Below are 23,851 nucleotides of genomic sequence, written 5' to 3' on the forward strand. Positions count from 1 at the left end.
CCAAGGTGGCACATGCCTGAGTAGCCCAGCTACTCAGGAGGCTGAGGCACAAGAATCACTTGGGCGCAGGAGGCAGAGGGTTGCAGTGAGCGCAGTGAGCTGAGATCACACGACTGCACTCCAGCCTAGGCGAGAGAGGGAGACTCCACCTGAAAAAAAAAAAGTGGAGGCTGAGCTTGAAGGACACAAATAAAAGGAGTGGCCACAAGGGGAGTCTAGCTCATGAAAGTCAGGACTCACAGAAAGTATGAATAAGTTGAGGGAGAAGCAGCTGACTGGGCCCAGGAAGAAAACTGGGCAGAGATGCTGAGTAGTGAGTAGACCAAAGTCCTGCAGCTGAGGTTCCTAGAGTAGCCAAACTCCAAACCACAGCCAGAGGCCCCTTGTCCCTAAGGCCCGTGTCCCAGAGGCCTTGCCATCTCATGATTGCAACTCTACCTGTCTATCTGTCTCCATGCAGCCTTAGGACAGAACCCTCCCTCTACCTTTCTGAAACTGGACAAATGAGTCTGTTTTCCTTGTAACCAAGACAACTAAGGTAAAGCAAACACATACTCCTGGAAATTGTGACCTTCACCCTCCCTAAGCCCCTTTCTCTAGGAGAGATTTAGTGCTCTGCCTTTGTGTAGCTGCTCTCCTCCGGCCCTACACTCATCACATGGTGTTGCAAAGATGAGTTTGCCTCTTGGTCTCCCAACTATTCACAGGTTAGACTTCCTGCTCTTATTCCTGAATGTGATAGTTTTATGTGTCCGCTTGACTGAACCTCAGGGTGCCCAGATATGTGGCCTAGCATTATTTCCACGTGTGTCTTTGAGGGTGTCTGGAAGGCAGCAGCATTTGAATTGGTGGACTGAGGAAAGCAAGTGGCCCTCCCCAGTGTGGGTGGGCAGCATCCAATCCATTGAAAGCCCAAATGGAACAAAAAGGTGGAGAAGGGTTGAATTTGCACCACCTATTTCAGCTGGAATATTGATCTTCTCCTGGTCTCAGTGCTCCTGGCTCTCAGGCCTTCAGACTCAGACTGGAATCTACACCATCAGCTCTCAAGTTCTCAGGCCTTTGAACCACACCACCAGCTAGCTTTCCTGGGTCACCAGCTTGCAGATGGTAGACTGTGGGATTTCTCAACCTCCATAAATCACACAAGCCAATTCCTCATAATAAATCTGTTTATATCTGGATATATCTCCTCTTGGCTTTGTTTCTCTGGTGAACCCTGCCTAATACACTGGGTCTTCTGCAACAGTCAACCCAGGTCTGTCTTAGCACAGAGCATGGTGGATGTGTTGACCACGAGGGTGATGTCTGGATAGTGCCTTCCAAAACCTCACCTAGGAGCCTCCCATTTTCTGTGTGCTCAGAAGAGCTGCCTTTTGAAGAGTTACAGCAGAAAGAGAGAAAACCCACAGCTGGAGGCTCCAGGCATAGTGAATCTCCCCAGGGAGCATTCCCGGGGTGGAGTGGACATTTATTATATTTTCTACCTACAACCAGGGGTTTGCAAACTGGTGATGGCCTGGGGGTCACATCTGGTTCACAGAAGTGCCTTCTTACACCCACGCAATGTTTTAAAGCTATTTTTAACTAGCTGACAGCATGCAAAAGAATCAAGACATTTAACAGGAAAAAAAAATCTAGATTTCTTGCTTCTCTCAGAAAAAATTGGCATCTCTGGCTACACTCAGCCTACATTCCAACATGACAATATTTTCTTTATGTGCAGCGTGGGCTCTGCTATTTGTCACAGTCCCCATTGAGCCTGCTTCATTCTTACTACAATCCTGGCCCCTGAAGTCATCTAAATTTGTGTCCTCTGGCCTGGAAGCATGCCTCTTCTTTTGAAATACAGCTCCTGCCCCACTTTAGTTGTGGGGTTGTGGTCTCAGCTGTTAATCACAGTACCTTAACCACAGAGGTGAGTGGGTAACACACACTGGTAAGTCCTATAAGGGGACAGTACCTCAATAAGGCCAGTGTCCCTTCCTGGAAATGTAGTAAACATGGACTGGGAGAAGGAAGTCCTCTTAGCTGCAGATCCCAAGCTGTAATGACATGTGAGAAGAAGTCAGTCCACAGCAGAAAAAGCAAAGCAAGAGTCAAGAAACAGAGTCAAGGCTGGGCGTGGTGGCTCACGCCTGTAATTCCAGCACTTTGGAGGCTGAGGCGGGCAGATCACAAGGTCAGGAGCTTGAGACCAGCCTGGCCAATATGGTGAAACCCCGTCTCTACTAAAAATACAAAAATTAGCCAAGTGTGGTGGCGGGCGCCTGTAGTCCCAGCTACTTGGCAGGCTGAGGCAGGAGAATGAATCGCTTGAACCCAGGAGGCGGAGGTTGCAGTGAGCTGAGTTGGTGCCACTGCACTCCAGCCTGGGTGACAGAGCGAGACTCTTGTCTCAAAAAGAAAAAAAAAAAGAAAATGAGACAAAAAACAGAGAAAGAGGTCATGATAGCAGCTGAGTCCCCACATTCAGGCATCCTCAAGGACACTCCATCCCTTCCCCGTTGAGCATCAGAAGCTGTAAATTTCCCTCTTTTCTCACCTGGAGCTGGATGGAATTTCTGTCACATGCAACCAGAGATGTTACTAATAAAGTGGTTAGGAGGAGGACTGGCTTGAGAGTAACGTCTAGAATCCACATTTCTACCATGCTATTTGCGATTTTCGACAAACTGCTGATCTCCTTTCACCTCAGTTCATCTGTCTGTTCGTTCGGCACTAGGCACTCTAATGCTTACCTCCTCAGGTGGAATGGAATTCTCATAACGTATGTAAAGCATTAAACGCAGTGCTTGTGCATGATAGACATTCACAAAGTAATTCATAAACACTGAATTTTAAGATAAATGTTTAATAAAAACTAGTGGACTGGAAAGAAGAGTGAGTGAACTTCTGGAGAATTGTAATAGTGGTTTTTTTTTGAGATAGGATGTCACTGTCACTCAGGCTGGAGTGCAGTGGCACGATCATAGCTCACTGCAGCTTCGAACTCCTAGGCTAAAGCTGTCCTCTCACCTTAGCATCCCAAGTAGCTGGAACTACAGGTGGGGGATACCATGCTTGACCATTTAAAAAAAGAAATTTTTTTTTGTAGAGACAGGGTCTTCCTGTGTTGCCCAGACTGGTCTCAAGCTCCTGGCCTCAAGTGATCCTCCCGCATTGGCCTCCGAAAGTGCTGAGATTACAGGCGTGAGCCACCGCGGCAGGCCAGCAGTGTTCTTTAAGGTGATGTTTCCAAATCAGTACTGCTTTCAGAGACTTAGGAATATCCTACAAGAAGTCAGGCCTCACCCAGATGGACTTGAATTTGTTTTACGGCTCACTGTTTAAGTAAATATGTGATCCTAAACCAGTTATTTACATTTTTTGACCCTGAGTGTCCACCTATAAGGTGGAGATAATAATTCTCAGCTCTTTTAGTTATTTTGAGAATTAAATTAACTCATTAATATAAAGGGTGCATAGTAGTCTATGGTAAGCATTTAATAAACTGTAGTTAGGACTGTTGTGAAGGAAAAAGAACAAAATCCATGGACAAGAGCTAACCAAAGGCTTCATTTCTGTGGAGTCATTGCCGTTGTAATGTCTAGTATTTGAAGCTCAATTGAGCTGAAATTGCACAGTAAGTCATCAGAGCATGATGCTGTTCTGTTCAGTTGTGCCAAGAACTCATCTCCTGCACCACCTCCAGCCCAGCCAAGCTCAGCATCTCCCACTAGTTAAAGCCCTCCTATGTTAGCTTTCAGCAACAAGCTTTTAAAGCAGGTTTCCATTAAAAATGGGAAAAAAAACACAAACTTTGGATGATTAATTAGCAGCAGAATAACCCAAATCAAGAGAGAGATCACAATGTGGAAAGTTTTTTTTTTTTCTTTTTAAGAAGTGAAGTCTAGCAACTTTCAAATTACAGGCAAAGTGATCAAAGTTTTTTGACATTTTGAGGCCAAAATATGACTTTACGCTGTTGATTCCCTAGACTTAAGCCCACTTCCTTATGTAGAGAACACACCAGTGGAGGAAGTGGAGGAGGAATAACATGGGTCCCCAGGAAGCTTTGCCTCTTTGTTCGGTTTTGGCAGCAAGCCCAACTCTGACTTGCATAAAATCTCCTGGAGCGTTTGTTCCAACAGTTCGCTCTGCGTGGCCCTGCCCATCCTGCAGGCCTCGGGCAGCCTGGCCACGGTGGCCAGCGCCTGGGCTAACTCAGGCAGGACCAAGTCAGCAATATCTATTCCTTTAATGAGCTCTTGAAATTAGTGCCTGATAGACACGTTGTCCTTTTCAGGGACGTGGGGGACCATGCCATCGTGCATGAGCCTCTTCATCTCCGTCCTGAACTTTTTGTCCTTTCTCACAGAAACTGTATCGCATTCTGGTGCTGCTGCAGGAGCCTCAGCATCTGGTGGCAGAGCTGGCGGGGGACTGCGAGGTCCCAGGCCACCCACTGCAGCCTCTCCAACTCAGAGGCATGCTCCAGCTCCTGCTTTGAAGTAACCATGTGGCTGCGGCTGTGGATGCCGCTGATCAGGCAGTTTCCGATGGTTTTGATCATGGTCCTTGTGCTGGTGGTGCTGGTGGACAGGTCTGATGAGCCTCTCTGTGTCCTGCCAAGGGAGCACTAACACACACTTAGGCAAGCCCTGCAGGGAGGCCCTCCAGCCCACAGGTTCTGCTCTGCCCAGGCTTCCACCCTGAGGCAGGGAGGCCCCAGGCCTGGCAGACACTGCTGGTTGCCAGCCCACTACCCGTTTTTCACCACTTTTCTACCCAAAGAACTCTGATTCTTTGGGGGAACCAATGTGGGCAGCTAAAAATACTACATTCATTTCCTGCTTCCCTTGACATTGGGAGTAACCAGGTGTGCAATGGAAGCAGAAGTAGAATCCAGTCAGGTGGGCTTTTAGGAAGCTGCTTAAAAGTGGGTATGTGCCCCTGGGACCAGTCTTGACCCTTCCCTTTCCCTTTGCCAGGATCATGGACAGGATGCCTATATGGGACAGCCATCCTGTGACTACGTGCTGACAAGAGCACCTACCAAATGGCTGAGAGAAAAGGGCTGGAGCATCACGGCTCACAAGCCAGCCAGCCTTGACTTCCTACCTTGGGACATTTCATTAAAGTAAAAAAATAGAACCCCTAATTTTTTAAAGCCACTGCTCATGGACTTCTGCTACAGCCAAATGCAGATCATTGTTGAAAGAATAGCCACATGGAAGAAATCACCGAATAATTTAGAGGGAAATAAATGAAATATCAGATGCAACCATTCTAATATTTCTAGAAAAAGTCAAGATCTCATACTCTGGAACTGGTGGTCTTCAGTTCACCCCTAAAGCCCAGCACCAAGCTGGGCACGGCAGCTCACACCAGTAATCCCAACACTTTGAGACCCAAGGCAGGTGGATTGCTTGAGCTCAGGAGTTTGAGGCCAGCCTGGGAAACATGGCACAACCCCATCTCTGCAAAATATGCAAAAATTAGCTGAGCATGGTGGTACATGCCTGCAGTCCCAGCTATTCGGGAGGCTGAGATGGGAGGATCCCTTGAGCCCAGGAGGTCAAGGCTGCAGTGAGCCGTGATTGTGCCACTGCACTCCAGACTGGGTGACACAGCAGGACCCTCTCTCAAAAATAAATAAAAGAAATAAAACCCAGTACCAGCATCACCCCATGATCAGGTCTTTCCAGATGGGGCAGCAAAAAGTAGGGGAAAGCACACCAATGAAGAAGCCACACAGACCCAGGAGAATCTTGGTTCTTGCTAGCTGGGCAGCCTTGGATCTCAGTTTCCTGCCTTCTAAGAAAGGGATCCTGGCCAGGCACAGTGACTTACACCTGTAATCCCAGCACTTTGGGAGGCCGAGGTGGGCGGATCATGAGGTCAGGAGATCGAGACCATCCTGGCTAACACGGTGAAACCCCGTCTCTACTAAAAATACAAAAAATTAGCTGGGCATGGTGGCGGGCGCCTGTAGTCCCAGCTACTTGGGAGGCTGAGGCAGGAGAATGGCGTGAACCCGGGAGGTGGAGCTTCCGGTGACCCGAGATTGTGCCACTGCACTCCAGCCTGGGAGACAGTGAGACTATGTCTCAAAAAAAAAAATAAATAAATAAAAATAATTTAAAAATTTGAAAATTTTAAATTTTTGTTTGAGTACATAGATGTAGATCTAATTTGAATATTTTTATATTTTCTGTCTGTAACTTTCTGAAATATGGAATATAATTATAATAAGTTTCAGTGTCTTCATCTACTAATTCTAACATTTGTCTCAGTTCTGATTTGATTTTGATTGTGTGATTATTGTCCTCATTATAGACTATGTTTTCCTGCTTCTTTGCCTGCCTGGTAATCTTTGATTGGATGCCAGACATTGTGAATTTTACTTGGTTGGGAGCTGGATATTTTTGTATTCCTATAAATCTTCAATTTTGTTATGGGATGCAGTGGAGGTACTTGGAAAGAGTTTGATCCTTTCAGGTCTTGCTTTTATTGTTTTTTAGGTGGGTCCACAGCAGTGGTCCATCTAGGGCTAATTATTCTGACTACTTGGAGGCAAGACCTTCTGAGTGCTCTTCCCAGTGTTCCATGATGTATGAGTTTTTCCGGTCTTGTGGAAATAGGCATTGTTCCTTGTCCTGTGCAAGCATCAGGTGCTCTTCCCTCAATATTTTTATGTTTCCTTGTCTGACCTTGGGTAGTGTCTTCACAGACATATGCTGATCAGTTCACTACTGAGTACTCAAGGAAGACCCTTGACAGGTCTCCAGGATCTCTGTTTGTGTAACCATCTCCTCTCTGAACTCTGTCCTATGTACTCTAACTGCTTTGGTCTCCCTAGACTCTTAGCTCCATCTTCTGAACTCAGGGAAGGTAAATTAATTGGCTATTAACTGTTCATTTTTTGAAGTCCTGAAAGCAATCAGGACTGACCCAGTTCTTAAGGTGCACATTTCAAAACTTGGCATGTTTCAGGACAGACTCAAGGGGAACCCGTCTTTGGAGAATGCAATCTATGATTTCTCCTTTGCATTTATACACTACCTTTGTTGGCCTAGTGCTCTGAAGAGAAAACTGTTGAAACCAGAACCAAACATTGTCTTCCTGTTAATGTGGGGACAGGAGAGGAACGATTCAAGCCATACCTCCGTTTCCTGGGCTGTGCTCTCAGATCTCTGCAGCACCTGCTGAATGTCCTCAGCAAAGCTAGCTTTCCTCTCTGTGTACACATCAGCAATCTTGGCTACCTGGTGAGAACTGTGGTCCCCAGAGAGCTTGAATATCCTGCATATTGGCTTTTCATCACTTAGGCACAACTGATTGAGAGAAGAAAAGTCAGTGAAACTTTCTTTCCTTCCTTTTCCAACCCTATGCACTAGAGACCTGCCCTACCCAGGCTGATGACATTGTGAATGTGTGAAGCAAGTATTAAAAGTCAGTTGCACAGGACACCCTGGTGTGTGTAGAACAGAGGTGATGATAGTACTAGGATGGTCTGGTGGTGATTTAGTAAGTGCATGTTGTTATTTCACGGAATCCTCACACGACCACCCTTTGCTTTAGATAGTATGGTTTTTGTTTTGTTTTGTTTTGTTTTTGTTGTTGTTGTTGTTGTTGTTTTAGACGGGGTCTTGCTTTGTCACCCAGGCTGGAGTGCAGTGGTGCAATTTCAGCTCACTGCAACCTCCGCCTCCCAGGTTTAAGTGATTCTCCTGCCTCAGCCTCCTAAGCAGCTGGGACTACAGGCACGTGCCACCACACCCGGCTAATTTTTTGTATTTTTAGTAGAGGCAGAGTTTCGCCATATTGGCCAGGCTGGTCTCCAACTGCTGGCCTCAAGTGATTTGCCCGCCTCAGCCTCCCAAAGTGCTGGAATTACAAGTGTGAGCTACTGCACCCAGCCTACATAGTACGGTTTTATGGGTGAGGAAGCTCAGAAGGCTGCAAATAACTTGCCAGGAAGGGACAGCACTGGGATTAGAAGACAAGGTCCTTCTGAGTCTAAGGTCAGAGCTTTTCCCACATTACCACACCACCTGCCTCATAGGACTGCCATGAGAATTAAATAGGGCGATGCACGTAAGATGCCTGGAGTAGTGCCTGACACCTGGATGACATTAAACCCCTGGTAGCTATTGATAATATTACAAGGACCTTCACAAACAAAGTGAGCCCCACTACGGGACTGAAAGCTGAGCACATTTCTAGATGGAGGGGATCAAAGAGGAGCCATCCCCTCTGCCTGCTTCTTCTGCTTCCACCCCTTCCTTACTCAGTTCAGGGGCAGGCTCTGAATGAACACCATAGAGGTGACTGCTGAAGATGAGGCAGAACCATAGCAAACTTGTGAAAAACTAAACCAATTCTTAAAGGCATAGTCTAAAGAGGAATATATAATTGCACCTCAGGGGCTTGACCTAGCCTGTCCCAAGCAGCGTCATTGATCTCAGCAGAAGTGCAAGCTGCAAGGAAGAGAGGAGTGGCTCAGGCGGTGGCCCAGGTAGCTGGTTGAGGGTAGAGGATCTCAGGGAGACCCTGCCTCACCGCGGCAGACTTGATTCAGAGCTAGGAGACCCTCTTCCAGAGCCTCTTTCAGAGCCACATCTCTGCTTTTGGAGTTGGCTTCAGAGTTTCAAGTTAGGGCAGAATTATGAAGTCTCATGAATACTTTTGACTTCTTCCAAGTAAATTGTCAACTTAGGGGGCCGGGCACGGTAGCTCATGCCTGTAATCCCAGCATTTTGGGAGGCCGAGGTGGGCGGGTCACCAGGTCAGGAGATCGAGACCATCCTGGCTAACACGGTGAAACCCCATCTCTACTAAAAATACAAAAAAATTAGCCGGACGTTGTGGCGGGCGCCTGTAGTCCCAGCTACTCGGGAGGCTGAGGCAGGAGAATGGCGTGAACCCGGGAGGCGGAGCTTGCAGTGAGCCGAGATGGCGCCACTGCACTCCAGCCTGCGCGACAGAGCGAGACTCCGTCTCGAAAAAAAAATTGTCAACTTAGTTTACACCTGATAATGAGCAAAGACGAAGCAACCTAGATGAGGCCCCTAAGGCTGGTGGCTGATGCTACCTAATCTATGAAACATGGAAACTCTGCCTTCTCCTGCCCCTCCGGGGTTGCTCGGGGAGTCAAGTAGGCTAAAGGTTGTAAACGTGCTTTGTGAACAGCAAAGAATTAAAGCCTTTTAAAGGGGTATCCCATCTGACAGAAGGATCCATCCTAAAGTCAGTGCCAAAGGGGAAAATTACCTCAAAATTCCCTTTGAAGATCCCTTAGCAAGGGAATGTGGAGTGTCTTGTAGAACACATCTAGTTTTGTACAAGGCACACTGTAGATATGTGTGTAGAAATGTACAATGTACAGAGCATTGCACAGAAACAACCAAGGGTTCATATGGCACACTGTGCGGAAAACGTGTGCTGAGCATCCAAACGCCAGAATTACACTCAGCTCTCCAAAGGAGTCACTCCTCACCAACCATTCAGGAGGCAACAGAAGGAATAGCCGGTTCACCAGTCTCATCCTACTGCACCTTCTCTCCGAGATGACTGAGGGTGGCTGGAGTCTCATAAATCTCATAAATCACTGTACCTGTTTGAGCCCTTCTACATGTGACCCCTTCAACCCCACTGTGGGCTGCAGGGCTGAATACTGCATGTGTGTGTGTGCGCGCACACACACATGCACCCCCCCTACACATGCAACCCCTCACCCCCCGCACACACACACACATTCGTCCCTGGGCTCCACGTTACAAATCAAGAATAAAGTTAGCATTGGGCTGTGGATTTGGAAAGTAATCCTCTACTATACTCCTGAGTAAACATCTGGTTTCAACTATGTAGGGTTACCGAGTAATTTGACAGATTGGGCAGCTAGGCAAAAAGAAAATTTTAAAAAGTATAATTTAATACCAGATTCATGATTTTTCCACGCTTTTCACACATCTGAGCGAGATGGTTTTGCTCCCCGGTGTGAAGTGTCTCAAGTACTTCCTTAAGCTTTTCCAGGATATTTTCAGCCAGGATGTTTCCCTGCAATCCATTTGTTCCCCTGCCCTTCAAATAAATGTCCTAAAACACAGAGATCACATGAGTTTGTGGCAAATTCCTGAGGCCAAAGGCCACCTCATCTTTGGGGGAGGTTGAAATATGTCCCTTCCTGGTCACTAAAACACCATCTGGGAGGAGGAAAGAACTCACATTCCACCCTGGGGAAGGCTGACAAGACCTGGAGAGGGAAGTGACTGTGAGAACCCTGCACGATGACACTTCCAGGCTGGCCCTGCTGTGGGCCTGTTACCAGTATCTGTTGTGAAAGTCACTACAAACTCCATCAGGTGAAACTGGAATCTGCGTTCCTTCAGTCCGTTGAGTTTTGGTTAGGACCTACTCTGTCTTCCACAGAAAATCAGTCCAGTGGTAAGACAAATGCTCACAGTCAATGACTGCACAGTTGGATATGCCAGTGGAGTGCAGAGAACGAAGGACCAGGTCTCACTGTGTCTTTTATTTTCTGTATTTTGATGTTTTGGCACCTGGGGCCTGCCCTCCCAGGGTTAGCCAACTCCTAGACAGAGTAAAGGATCTCACCTGGGACTGTGCTTTTCAGATGCAAACCAACCAACCCAGATCCCACACCCCCAACCATCCAACCTTCTCACACGCAGGCCACTGTTCATCTGCCCTAATTACTAGAGAGCAAGGCACAGCTCCTATGCCTCAGAGCCCACTGAAATGATTCACACTAGCCAGTCTTTAGCCTGCTTACCCTCCCCTCGCCATTTCTTCCTGTGGAAACCACAGCAAAGGCCCTGGACCACAGTTCCCTGCCATTCCTTTTGCCTCCTGATCAACCCTGGGGCTTCCCCATGTGGCCCTGCGTGGTGGGGGGCTCCCTCCTCTTGGGAACTCTGAGTAACAAACTACCTTTTCAATGGCAATCATCTCCTGATCTTTTGGCCCCAACAGAACCAGTGCAGGGAAGTGATTTCTTTTCCCTGGTGCCTCGGAAATGAGAAAAGAACTTGTCTTGAAAAGAGGTGGACCTGGGTTTGAATTCCAGCATAACACTCACTACAGAATGCTGCTGGTGTATAAATCTTTTCCAGGATTCAGCAGAATGAATACTCCAGGGAAGATGAATGGGCCGGCGCCTGGGATCTGGGCCTTTTTTCTTTTCAAAGAAAACTGAAGAGCACTGAAAATGTCCCAGAGGGTCTGCCTTCAGAGCTGGGCACACCAGTCCTCTCCCTCCCTCCCTTCTCAAATCTCTGCCTCTACTCAATCAGTCCAAAGCTCTTTCCCGCCCTTCTAGGCCGCAGGTGCAGCCAGTATCCCAGCCAGCACTGTCCCTCTGCTCAATCCTCTGTGTTCTGTCAGGGTGAGGACGCACAGCTACTCCTGCTCAACCCTCTTGGGACCGCACCTGCTTGACCTGCCCAACCCCCAAATCCAGGCTCAACAAAATTTCTGCGAAGACCTCCAGTGTACTTCCTGTGCCCTTTGCAGGTTCCTTATGGGCTCCTGGAGTCTGAGGAGCCTGTGTGTCTGTCACCTGGGAGCAGGAAAGCCAGAGAGCAGGGCAGGGGACAAGGACCGCCTCCCTTACAAAGTGGAGCTTCAGAGGGTGCCATTATCTCTAGTTGCTTGGTGCATTAACTTAAAATCACAATAGAGAAATTAAGGTTGCCATGGACCTGCTCAGGGAGGGAAGATGAGGAAGGAGCTGTGCACGAGAAGCTCAGTCGTCGGAGAGGCAGCAAATGCCAGTAGCGTCTAAAACCAGTGGGCGAAGAATGGTGAGATAAACACATACTCAGAGCTATGGTGGTGACTGCAGGAAGAATGAGGTAGAAAAAGTTAGGAGAGATTGCCTCTGGAGAGTGGGACTAGGGGTGGGATGGCAGCATTGCTTTTCATTATAAACTCTTTTCTACACTATTTCTTTGATATGATTTAAAAATAAACATACAAATAAGTGAAAATTCCAGGTTGACAAAATGATCCATCCAAATGTGTGGTGCTTCTGAGCTGCTGCCCCTGTCTCTGCAGTCACCTCATGGCACCCCTCCCCCAAAAGCCAGGTGATGACCGCCTGCCTCTCTCCCTGCCCTCCAGCCCCTCAGGATTCCTCTGCCTGCAACCTATTCCTTCTAGATTTTCTTCCTTCCTTCCACAAATATCCAAAGGGCCTGGGGCAACACCAGTCATGATTCCTACAGTCCAGCTGGCGAAATGTTACACAAAGAATTTCCATGAGAGCATGTGACATTGTGCTTTCAGAAGTCAACGTTATGATGACCCTTTCCAGGTTAAAATATGTCACTAGCTCCCCTCTGCTTACAGGATAAAATGCAAAGCCCTTTGCTTGATGTGTAGGGCCTCCTGGAATATGTCCTACTTACCCTTCGGGTGGGTACCCTAAAGCCCCAGGTGTCTCCCACAGCACCTTATGCTCAAGCCTCTGTGATCTCTGGGCCAGGCCCTTAAGCACCTCCTTTCTTAGGCTCTCTTTCTCGGGCCTTGCTATCTGCCACTGTCTCTTCCTAGATTGCCCTCTCCATCAGCATCAGTCCTACTGTAGATTCTACACAGCAGTGCCTTCCCTGTGGCCTTCCTGTCCCCTGCGGTGCATTGCAGACCTGCACTGTGGGGTCTCCCATTACATGTGTGGTCTATCTCTCCTTAAAGGGTGAAGCCTGAACCCTCATCAGCTCTGCTTCTCTGATCTTCCACCACAGTGACAAGGCACCTAGCAAGTGCTAATAAATGGCCCTACCTACCCCAGCGCATACTGAACAAGCTGTTCTGTAAGAAAGTTCTCTCCAACCTTAGGCCACAATGTACATCCTCCTGTAGCTCCTCCCTGTGGGTCCCGATGGATCTTCTAAGCCTAAAGGAAAAGCCTGTCCTCCCCTGCCGATGCCCTCTCACAACCCTTCAGAGATGTGGGTCTGCCTTGCTGGTCTTCATTTTGGGGCCCAAAGTCCCCAGTTTTCTCATGGGCTAGAGTTCGAAGAGTGCAGACCAGAAAGAAGTCTGCTCCCTCGTGGAGTCAAAGGGCCCTGATTTTCCTCTTACTTTCCTACACACTGGACAACAGAACCATCCCTGGACCTGGGTGCAATTCTGGTAAACCAAGATCAGCTCCAGGCAGTGTTTGCAGAAGTTGTGGGAACAGGACAGCAGCAGTGCAGGCAACGTAAGCAGCTCCATGCACACGGGCAGGACAGTGCTGCACCCAGCGGCTCCATGGCTCTCAGGCTGCCGCCCTGGCCAGATGCTAGAACAGGCCTGAAACTGCTCTGGGAGCCACGTCACAATAGCGCCATGGCCAGGCCTGGCTTTCCTCCAGGGGATGAAGCAAGGAAGCTCCTTGAGTGCTTTGGGGGTGCCAGGACATGTCGGGGAGCCAGGCAGCCAAATCCAGCTGCAGCTCCTTTCTTTGCAGCTCGTGTGCCAAGATGGTTCTTAGATTTTTTAGACTCTTTTTTTTTTTTGAGACGGAGTTTCACTCTTGTTGTCCAGGCTGGAGTGCAATGGCGTGATCTCGGCTCATGGCAACCTCTGCCTCCTGGGTTCAAGCAATTCTTCTGCCTCAGCCTCCCGAGTATCTGGGATTACAGGCATGTGCCACCATGCCCGGCTAATTTTGTATTTTTAGGAGAGACGAGGCTTCGCCATGTTGGTCAGGCTGGTCTTGAACTCCTGACCTCAGGTGATCTGCCCACCTCGGCCTCCCAAAGTGCTGGGATTACAGGCATGAGCCACCGTGCCTGGCCATTTTTTAGGCATTATATAAAACAAAAAGCGAAAAACAAAACAACAAAAACAAAGATATGCAACAGAGTCCACGCATGACCTGCAAAGTCTTAAGTGTTTACTTTCTGGCTCTTTACTGAAAGAGTCTGTGGTCCTGTGTAATTGAGAAGATGAACCTACTAAAATCCAGCTACTCCTAGGCACAGCATCCTGGCCTCAGGTTAGCAGGGAGGAGTTGGGGGATAGGGCCACCACCCCACCACAGCTGGACCATCTGAGGCAGGTAGCCCCTGGCCTCTCCTGTTCCTTCATTCACGTGTGTTGAACGAGGCCATCTCTCAGCCCTTCCTCTCTGATCCTGGGAATCGCCAGTCTGTGGACTCTGACTTGGCCTTTCCCAGCCCTCAGTGCCTGTCTCGTCTGCCTGCCTGGGGGTTCCTGGAGGATCAGCCAGTCCAAACAAGGGGCACTAGTTGAGCACCCATGTTGGGCCGGCATTGTCATGTGTTATCTCTTATTTCATCTCCACAGCCCTAAGAGGCTCAAGAAATTAGCTTTCATTAAGTCAGAGAAACTGAGGCACAGAGAGGTAGGATAACCTTTCCAAGGCTGCAATGTGTCACGTTCCATATGACTCTTTCTCTTTTCCTGGCAAGCTATGTTGCCTCACAGATGAGGTTGTCCTATAGATGTGAAGGTTCATGGTAAAATGTATGGGTGTGGCTGGGCGCGGCGGCTCATGCCTGTAATCCTAGCACTTTGGGAGGCCTAGGAGGGTGGATCACCTGAGGTCAGGAGTTCGGGACCAGCCTGGCCAGCCTGGTGAAACCCCGTTTCTACTAAAAATACAAAAATTAGCTGGGCCTGGTGGCGGGTGCCTGTAATCCCAGCTACTCAAGAGGCTGAGGCAGGAGAATCGCTTGAACCTGGGAGGCGGAGGTTGCCGTGGGCCGAGATCACGCCACTGCACTCCAGCCTGGGTGAAAGAGCAAGACTCTGTATCAAACACACAAAAAAGCATGGGTGTGTTACACTGCTAGACATGCTCATGAGACCATGGGGAGCAGGGAGGAAGGAGTGAAAACCCACACCCCACACTCTCAGCCCCTATTCAGCATGCAGGCACCCAGCATCAAATATGTTCAAGACACAAGATGGGCCCTGGGGGGCTGAAGGTGCTGTGACTGCTCCTTGTTCATGATGGTGACAGCCACTCTTGGATGGCTCAGCACATATGAGTTCTCAGCATGCACTGTCCCAGTTACTTACCACAACACTCCTGTATAATCAGGTCCAAGTCATAAATAAGAAACAGGCTGGGCACAGTAGCTCATGCCTGCACTCCCAGCACTTTGGGAGGCTGAGGCGGGAGGATTGCTTGAGCCCAGGAGATTGAGACTAGCCTGGGCAACATAGCAAGACCCTGTCTCTACACAAAATAAAATAATAATAAAAAAAGAAATAAGCAATATCCCTGCTCTTACAGAGCTCTCAGTCCAAAGGAGATGACAGATACAGAAGGAGAGTTGCAGGCATCCCAGCTGGCCCACCAGTCATGACATCCCTAACCATCTTCCATCAAGGCCAGAAACGCTGACTACTCCCCTCATCAGACTGACGTCAAGGGGTGGTCATGTGATATGCTTTTGTCCAATGAAACATGTTGAAGTCTGCTCAGAGGCTTCGAAGAAACTTTTTTGCACTCCTGAAAAAAGAAACATGCAAATGTCACCACACCTCCCCATATCTTTCCACATTGTGTGAAGACTCAAAAGCTGGAGTTGTAGCAGACGTTTTGTAACCATGAGAGAAACCACCAAGAGAAGCACAGATATGGACGCTGACATCAGTGAACTGCTGGACCCATGTCAATGCTCACTTCTCTCCAATCTATAGTTATGTGAGAACAACAAAGCCACTGCAAGCCAGGTTTGCAATCCTAACTGATAACGAAAAGGTAGGAAATATTATGAGCCATGGGAGATAAGAAGCTGTAAACATTTAGAGAATACAAGACTACTTGCAAGTGGAAACAGAAAGGATGGGGAAGGTGTGGCAGCCTCTGTCTGTTGCTGACTCTACTAGAGCCATTGCCTTCTTTTTTTTTTTTGATACTGAGTCTTCCTCTATTGCCCAGACTGGAGTGCAGTGGTGCAGTCTCGGCTCACTGCAACCTCTGCCTCTGGGTTCAAATAATTCTTGTGCCTCAGCCTCCTGAGTATCTGGGATTACAGGTGCCTGCCACCACACCTGGCTAATTTTTGTATTTTTAGTAGAGATGGGATTTCACCATGTTGGCCAGGCTGGAACTCCTGACCATAAGTGATCCACCCACCTTGGCCTCCCAAAGTGCTGTGATTACAGGCATGAGCCACTGCGCCCAGCTGCCTTCTGTCTTGCTAGGAGCACCCTGGCTGCTCTTAACTCCTGAGACAGGTCCATGATGGACGAGACCATTATGTAAAGGTCATCCCCCAGGCCAGATACTATCCCAGATACCCCAACATTTAGGGCAGGTTTGGCTACATGGACTAGTATTCGCCAATGAGATGTCAGGGGAATTTTGCTAGAAGGTTTGCTAGGAAATGCTTCCTTCTATAATAGAAAAGGAAAACTGCCCTTTTTTTTTTCCTGCTGCCTCTCCTTCTTTCTGCCTTGACTGCAGTTGTGTAACGACATGATCACGGCACTACTGCAGCTGTCTTGTGATCAAGAATTAAAGCCCTGAAGGTCAGCAGAGATGCTGATCCAGACCATTGACCTTGACATCAGCGAGCTGCTGAAAGAACATGGAACCACCTTGCTGGAGACTTCTGGTAAGATAAAAGTCTTTGTTACTTAAGCCACTATCAGTTGGGTGTTCTAATGCTCATTCTTGGCTTGTGCACAAGCCTTCCTGGAAGACTTGGCATTTGAGCTGAGGCTTGAAGGATGGGTGGTGCTTGGACATGCAAGTATTAAGGAGAGGACCGAGGAGAGGTGGATTCCAGGAAACCAACTGTTTGGAGCCAAGGCAAAGAGCTGGAAAATGTGAAGCTAGTGAGTAGTCTGGTTTAACAAGAGTGTTCACAGTTTATTGGGCACTGAAGAAATTCAGTGTGTGTTTGATAGTTTGTAGGAAATGGGAAGCTGTGGGGCTGGGCTGGGGGCTGCCTGCAGGCAGGACCTGCAAAAACAGGCAGACAAGGGCCAAAGATGGCCTTTTGCTTTTAAGACTCAGGCACCTAATGACAGTGAAGACCAGCTCCTTTACAGAAACCCGGATCCCAGGAGCAGAGCCCAGGTTCAGATCTACAAGGTGGCAGACCCTCTTGTCACCCACCATCCACTGGCTGTGCTGTGTTTCTCAGCCTCCGCCAGGCTGTATGGTCCTTCTGGTCCTAGGACACAGAGCAGCAGGCGGGCAGTTAAGCTCCAGCCTCCTCTGTCCACTGTCCCCTGCACAGCAACCCCAGGCCTTGGGTTCTGGACCTGGGGAGAGCCACCTAGCCCACCCCGTGGGAATTCAAACAAGAAGCAGGCTATCGTTGGTTAAGCCACTGAGATTTAGGAATTGATCTGTTATCCTGGCACAGCCTAGCTTGGGGCTTTTCAAACTATCTATGGTAAAGGCCTAGTTCTTTTTAAAAATTTCTTTTTCTTTCTTTCTTCTTCTTCTTCTTCTTTTTTTTTTTTTGAGACAGAGTTTTGCTCTTGTCACTCAGGCTGGAATGCAATGGTGCGAGCTTGGCTCACTACAACCTCCACCTCCTGGGTTCAAGTGATTCTCCTGCCTCAGCCTCCCTAGTAGCTGGGATTACAGGCACCTGCTACCACGCCCAGCTGGTTTTTGTATTTTTAGTAGAGACAGGGTTTCACCATGTTGGCCAGGCTGGTCTTGAACTCCTGGCCTCAAGTGATCCATCCACCTTGGCTTCTCAAAGTGCTGAGATTATAGGCATGAGCCATGGTGCCTGGTCTCTTTTTAAAAATTTCTAATATAACACAGATCAACACTTTCATAAAGTAAAGATAAACTACTGGAAAAATATTTTTAAAAGACATCCAGAATACAAACCCAACTTTAATTATTCTATTCATCAGACACTGTCAGATTGGCATAGATTTTCTAAATCCTGACTCTTATTTTCTGCACCCCACTTTCCAAGTGGGGACCACTCTGGGAGCTGCACTGGCCAGGCCTGTCTCGTCCCACCCCTGTTTCCTCCGTCAGGCCTCTGTGTGTGGAGAACAGGCTGAGGGGTAATGGGAGTGGGATTCAGTCTGGGCTCTGCTCTTGGCAGCGTCAGCCCCAGCAGGCATTTCATTTGCCCCAAGACGAGGTATGAAGGGTATGTGGGACTGTCTGGCAGGCAACTGGAGACTGTGACTGAAGATCTAGAGATAATTTAGAGGTCATTTATTGAACTGTTATTGGATGCGGGCATTGCATTCAGTATTCTGCAAACATCATCCCATTTAATCAGTAAGCAACAGTGCAAAGTAGGCACTATTGGGCAATGCCCTTTCTTCTCATTTAAAAATATTGTGGTAGACTGGGTGCAGTGGCTCACGCCTATAATCCCAGCACTTTTGGAGGCCGAGGTGGGAGGATCATGAGGTCAGGAGTTTGAGACCAGCCTGGCCAATGGAGTGAAACCCCATCTCTACTAAAAATACAAAAATTAGCCGGGGGTGGTCGTGGGCACCTGTAATCCCAGCTACTGCAGAGGCTGAGGCAGGAGAATTGCTTAAATCTGGGAGGAGGAGGTTGCAGTGAGCCACGATGGCGCCACTGCATTCCAGCCTGGGCGACAGGTTGGAGCAAGACTCCGTCTTGAAAAAAACAAACAAAAAATTTTGGTAAAATATGCATAACATAAAATGTACCATCCTCACCATTTTTAAGTGTCCAGATCAGTGGCATTAAATGCATTCACATGATTGTGCAACCAGCACCACCATTCATCTCCAGAACGTTTTTATTGGTTCAGTCCAAACTGAAACTCTGTCCCCATTGAACAACAACTCCCCATTCCCGCTCCCCATAGCTTCTGACAACCACCATTCTTGGCACTGCCTTTTACAGATGGAAATGAAACAGAGAGGGTACAGGAGGCAGCAGGACAGCCAGCCCTCATCCTGGTGGCCCTGGGGCAGGACAAGCTCCAGAGCCCTGTGCTTGGCTCTGGGTGGTGAATGCCAGCTCCCAGGCCACAGCGGCTGGGAGGGATGGGCACAGTGGGGTGACCCCTCCCCAGGAGGCAGTGAGGGGTGTGGGCAGCACTGACAGTTGGGCCAGGAGGAGGAGTAGGACCCAGAAAAGGGGTCAGACAGCCAGAGGGGCCAAGGGAGGAGAGCGGGCAGTAAGTCTACACTGCTTCTGAGGTCAGAGGGAGCAGAGGACTTGGAACCTCAGACATGACCAGTGACTGGTTCCAGAGAGGCCAGATGCCTGGGGATTCAGGGACAAGGGCAAAGGCGGTGGGAGCGCAACCCAGGGAGGGGACACGCAGGCTGGCAGGGGGGCAAATGGGGGGGGCAGAGAGGGGGAGGTCTGCCTCACGCCCCTGCGCCCCTGTCCAGAGGCCGCCCGACTTAAATGGAGGTGGACACTTTCCTGACTCTGTGGAACCTGTTCCATTCCTGCCTGTAGCTCATGATGCTGATGTGGTTTTGCCTCGTTGCAATTTTCTCCACACTGTAGAATCTCCTGTAGAATCTCCCTGTAGCAGATTCTCCTCCTCCTCTGCTCCCCTTGGACACCAGCGGGCTCTGCGGGTCTGGGGAAATCTTTGTCCTGAGCCACCCTTGCCTCCCAGGAGCCCGCAGTGTCTGGGGCAGCATGCTCACTGCAGGAAGTGAGTGCTGTCTGAGGAGAAGAATTTGCTAAGTTCTCAGACTAAGAGAAGGTCACTGGCCTGGGGTCTGGGGAACTGCATGGAGAAGGTCCTCTGAAGTGGGCCAGGAGGACAGATGTCACCGGGGGAAAGGTGGAAACACAGCAGGAGTGAGGTCTCAGGGGTGAGGGGACTGTGCTGTGCGGGATGATGGGACATTGGCCCCCACTGTGAGGGACAAGCTGGACTCCAGCTGGGACCCATTTTGGTACCTATCAGACAAAGCCAGGGAAACCATGGGACTTGGAAGTGGGGAAAGAATGTGGAGGATGCGTCTTTAGACAGGCCCTGAGGGGTGTGGAGGGAAGTGGAAAGAGACCCAGAGACTGACCCAGGGTTGGAGACAGGGAGTTGGAGCTGAAAGACATTTGCCCAAGAATCTGTAGACAAATTGAATGGCTGGGGGTGTGGCCAGCTGACTTCACACAAAGAGAAAGATAAAAGTGATTTTCTTGGGGTCAAGAGAGGATGCCAAATTAGAAGACAGGTCTCTGAACTCCTGGAACCCGATTACCAGGATGTCTGTGGTTAAAAACCTCGGACAGAGCCATCCACTGCAGATGGTGGAATGGGAACAGGCTTAATGCCCGGGTTGCTCTCACCCCCGGCCCAGCTGGAGAGGGGCCCTCTGCATGTTTGGAAATGCTGGCCTCTAGGCACATTTCTATCCTTTAAAGAGAGAATACACACGTGTTCCAGCTTTGCTGGTGGTCCCTCCCCAGAGGCTCCACATCTCAACAGCCCAGACCCTGGGATGGGGAGCAGAGGACCTGGCCCAACCTGTAGGGCCACGGATGGTCTTGGGACCGTGGCACATTCTTGGAGGCCTGGCATGACTGAGATCAGGTATTTCACCTGCCTGGGGAGAGATGGGGGCTTGAAGTCTACACTGAATTGGTTTAAAGAAAGAGAAGAAATGCGCTACTTCTTGCTCACCTGTTTGTGGACTGTTTAAAAAAGTGGGGGTTGGGGCTGTTTGAAATTTGCCAACAGAATGACTCACTGACTTTATTTCTACCCCAACCTCTCCCTACAGTCCGTGGACAAAGGATGATTTGGCTTTTCAGAATGAAAGGCCAGGAGTGCTAGTATCTATTGTTTAATTGTCCAGAATTCTTGTCCCTCTATTTTCTGCATACAAATCCACAAGGCATGTCCCCTCCTCTGTGGAGCCTTCTCTGCCTTCCCAGAGGGCTCTTGGCCTCACATGACTGGTATGTTCCCGGTAAGAAGCCATCTGGCCTGGGGCTGCAGTCTGTTCCCAGAGCTTGCCTCCCCCCTTAGTTGAACTGCTGAGGAGCCGACGCAGCCCGCGGTCCATTTGTGTCCCTAAGCCCAGGAAGGACTCTAAGATGCTCCATAGTGAAGTGCTGAATGAATGGCTCCAGCGGGAAGGAACTTAGCTGGCTCTGTATTTCATTCAAATCTTGAGTCCATGGCTCTGATACAGTCCATTCTAAGGTACCGTTTCCCATTTGCCTGAGGATTATTTTACACGTGGGGTTTCTTCATGACTCAGTTTCTGGGCAGTAGCCAGCAGGCGCTCCGGGTTAGAATTCCTGTGGAGGAGGACTTCTGAGCGCCATTCTGACCTCCTGGCCTGCTCTGCGGAAGTCAGACAGGCTGAAATCTTTCTTAAGCTCTTTAATTAAATCAAGATTTTTTTTTGTTTTGGTCTTCAAATTAGTTTGCCAATGCCGATTGTCAAAACTTTAAACTGCTGACAAAAAAATAACTATGTGGCTATACCAGCTAAATCTCATCTGTGACTTTTAAATATAGAAAGCAGGAAGACAAACATCTGGTAATAGAGGTTGTGTTCTGAATGGGCGGTGTCCAAAAAAAAAAAAAAAAAAAACCCAAAGAAGCATTAGTCAGAGTCTAGAAAAATAGTGTGTTACTTTTACCAAGTAATATTTAGAGACAGGACTGAGGAGGGAATGTAAGACATCTGTTAAAAAGCAGATTTTTTCCAAACACAGTCCTTTAGAAATTCTTAGGAAAAACATTTTAAATAAAAATAAATTTCAGTTCATTTAAAGATATTTTAGATTGTAAAAACAAAGCTCCTACTGTAAAAATATTACAACTCATAGAGGTTTGCTGAAGATTCAGAATCAACAAACATCAGAGCTCAGTTGTGAGCCAGAAAATTTTTTCTAACTTTAAAAAATAATACAGTTAATATGTCGGCACATTTGTGCCATAAAAATTCAAATGATAGTTAAAGCTCAAGTTCCCCTTGTATATAACAACCCTTCCCAGAGCCCTCCCCAGAGAAAACCACCATCATTATGTTACAGTAGGTAGTCAGGCAGACATGAGCAGGGCAGGAGAGGGCCTCCAGGGGTGGGAGGGAATGTCAGGCAACCATCAGGTGATGGTCAGGCAGTTATTTATTTATTTGAGACAGAGTCTCACTCTGTGTTGCCCAGGCTGGAGTGCAGTGGCGCGATCTCACCTCACTGCAACCTCCGCCTTCTGGGCTCAAGCGATTCTCCTGCCTCAGCTTCCCAAGTAGCTGGGACTACAACCGTGTGCCACTTTGCCTGGCTAATTTTTGTATTTTTAGTTGAGACGGGGTTTCACCATGTTGGCCAGGGTAGTCTTGAACTCCTGGTCTCAAGTGATCTGCCTGCCTTGGTCTTCCAAAGTGCTGGGATTACAGGCATAAGCCACCTTGCCCAGCCAAGAGATAGTTTAAATTAAAAAAAAAATTCTCTTATTTATTTCTTTTTCTTTCCCTCTCTGTTTCCCGCTTCCTACTTTGGCCTTCAGAAATGCAAATATAATCTTCACCTCCCCTCACCAGACACTACCTACAAGGCAAATTCATCTAACTATGTGCTCCAAGACAGTTGACAGTTGATTTGCAGACTGAAACATACCCCATGGAACTCTCACCTCCAGGGGACTGCCTCGGAAATTGTACCCATGCAGAGGGCATGTCAAAAGCATGCTGGTGTGGCCACGTTTACAACTTATTTTTGCTAAGAAGGCGCCAACTCAACTGTTGGATAGATAAGGCACTAAACTAGCATTGGGACCCCCTGCCCATGCACACTTCACCCCCTACGTTTCTTTTTTTTTTTTTTTTGAGACAGAGTCTCACTCTGTCGCCCAGGCTGGAGTGCAGAGGCGTGATCTCAGCTCACTGCAACCTCCGCCTCCTGGGTCCCGGTTCAAGCAATTCTCCTGCCTCAGCCTCCCAAGTAGCTGGGATTACAAGAACACACCACCATGCCTAGCTAATTTTTGTATTTTTAGTAGAGACGGGGTTTTACCATGTTGGTCAGGCTGGTCTTGAATTCCTGACCTTGTGATCCGCCCGCCTCGGCCTCCCAAAGTGTTGGGATTACAGGCATGAGCCACTGCGCCCGGCCCACCGCCTACCTTATAAAAGTTTTCTGCTCCAAAAGTGAAGCAGCACATTTAAAGTCACGGCGCCTTGTGCCTCTTTCCATAAGCTAGCTTTGGAATAAATTCACTTGTTTTGTACCAGATCTCACTTTGTTAATTGGACACTGTGTGTGGCAAGCAACTAACCTGCTTTTTAGTTATGATTATGCCTCCTTCCTCTCCCTTCCCCACCTCCAGGCAACCACAGATCAGCTATCTGTCACTACAGATTACTTTGCATTTTCTAGAGTTTCATATAAATGAAATCACACAGTATATAATTCTTTTTTTGTCTAGAGTCTTTCACTCAGCATAATTAGGTTGAAATTCATTCCTGTTGTATGTATCAATAACTTATTCTTTTTAAATTGCTAGATAGTATTTCACCTATTTTTATAACCACAATGAGTTTATCTGTTCACCTGTTGATGGACGTTTGTGTTATTTCCAGTTTTTGGCTATTCCACATAAAGCTGCTGTGAACACTCATGTACAAGTCTTTGTAGGGATATATGTATTTTTTTTCTCTTGGGTAAATGCCTAGGAGTGGAATTGTTATTGGAAAGGGATCCTGATCCAGACCCCAAGAAAGGGTTCTTGGATCTCTCGCAAGAAAGAATTCGAGGTCAGTGCATAGAGTAAAGTGAAAGCAAGTTTATTAAGAAAGTAATGGAATAAAAGAATGGCTACTCTATAGGCAGAGCAGCCCTGAGGGCTGCTGGTTGCCCATTTTTATGATTATTTCTTGATGATATGCTAAACAAGGGGTGGATTATTCATGCCACCCCTTTTTAGACCAT

The 23,851-nt window shown here is 48.2% G+C and overlaps 1 protein-coding gene across 1 annotated transcript in view; it reads right to left on the reverse strand.

The window, feature by feature from the left end:
* Nucleotides 1–13,301, reverse strand: part of LOC129136003 (uncharacterized) — a 31,643-nt gene extending 18,342 nt beyond the window's left edge. The window contains exons 1-5 of the mRNA XM_054658629.2: nt 13,093–13,301; nt 9,925–10,083; nt 7,048–7,319; nt 4,359–4,607; nt 1,964–2,045 (exon numbers count right to left, since the gene is read on the reverse strand). Of these exons, the coding sequence (XP_054514604.2) occupies nt 1,964–2,045; nt 4,359–4,607; nt 7,048–7,319; nt 9,925–10,083; nt 13,093–13,227 (897 nt within the window). The 5' untranslated portion in view covers nt 13,228–13,301. The remainder of the gene's footprint in view (nt 1–1,963; nt 2,046–4,358; nt 4,608–7,047; nt 7,320–9,924; nt 10,084–13,092) is intronic.
* Between the last annotated feature and the right edge of the window lie 10,550 nt (nt 13,302–23,851).

This window comes from Pan troglodytes, chromosome 11 (genome assembly GCF_028858775.2).
Source record: "Pan troglodytes isolate AG18354 chromosome 11, NHGRI_mPanTro3-v2.0_pri, whole genome shotgun sequence".
NCBI classification, from domain to species: Eukaryota; Metazoa; Chordata; class Mammalia; order Primates; family Hominidae; genus Pan; species Pan troglodytes.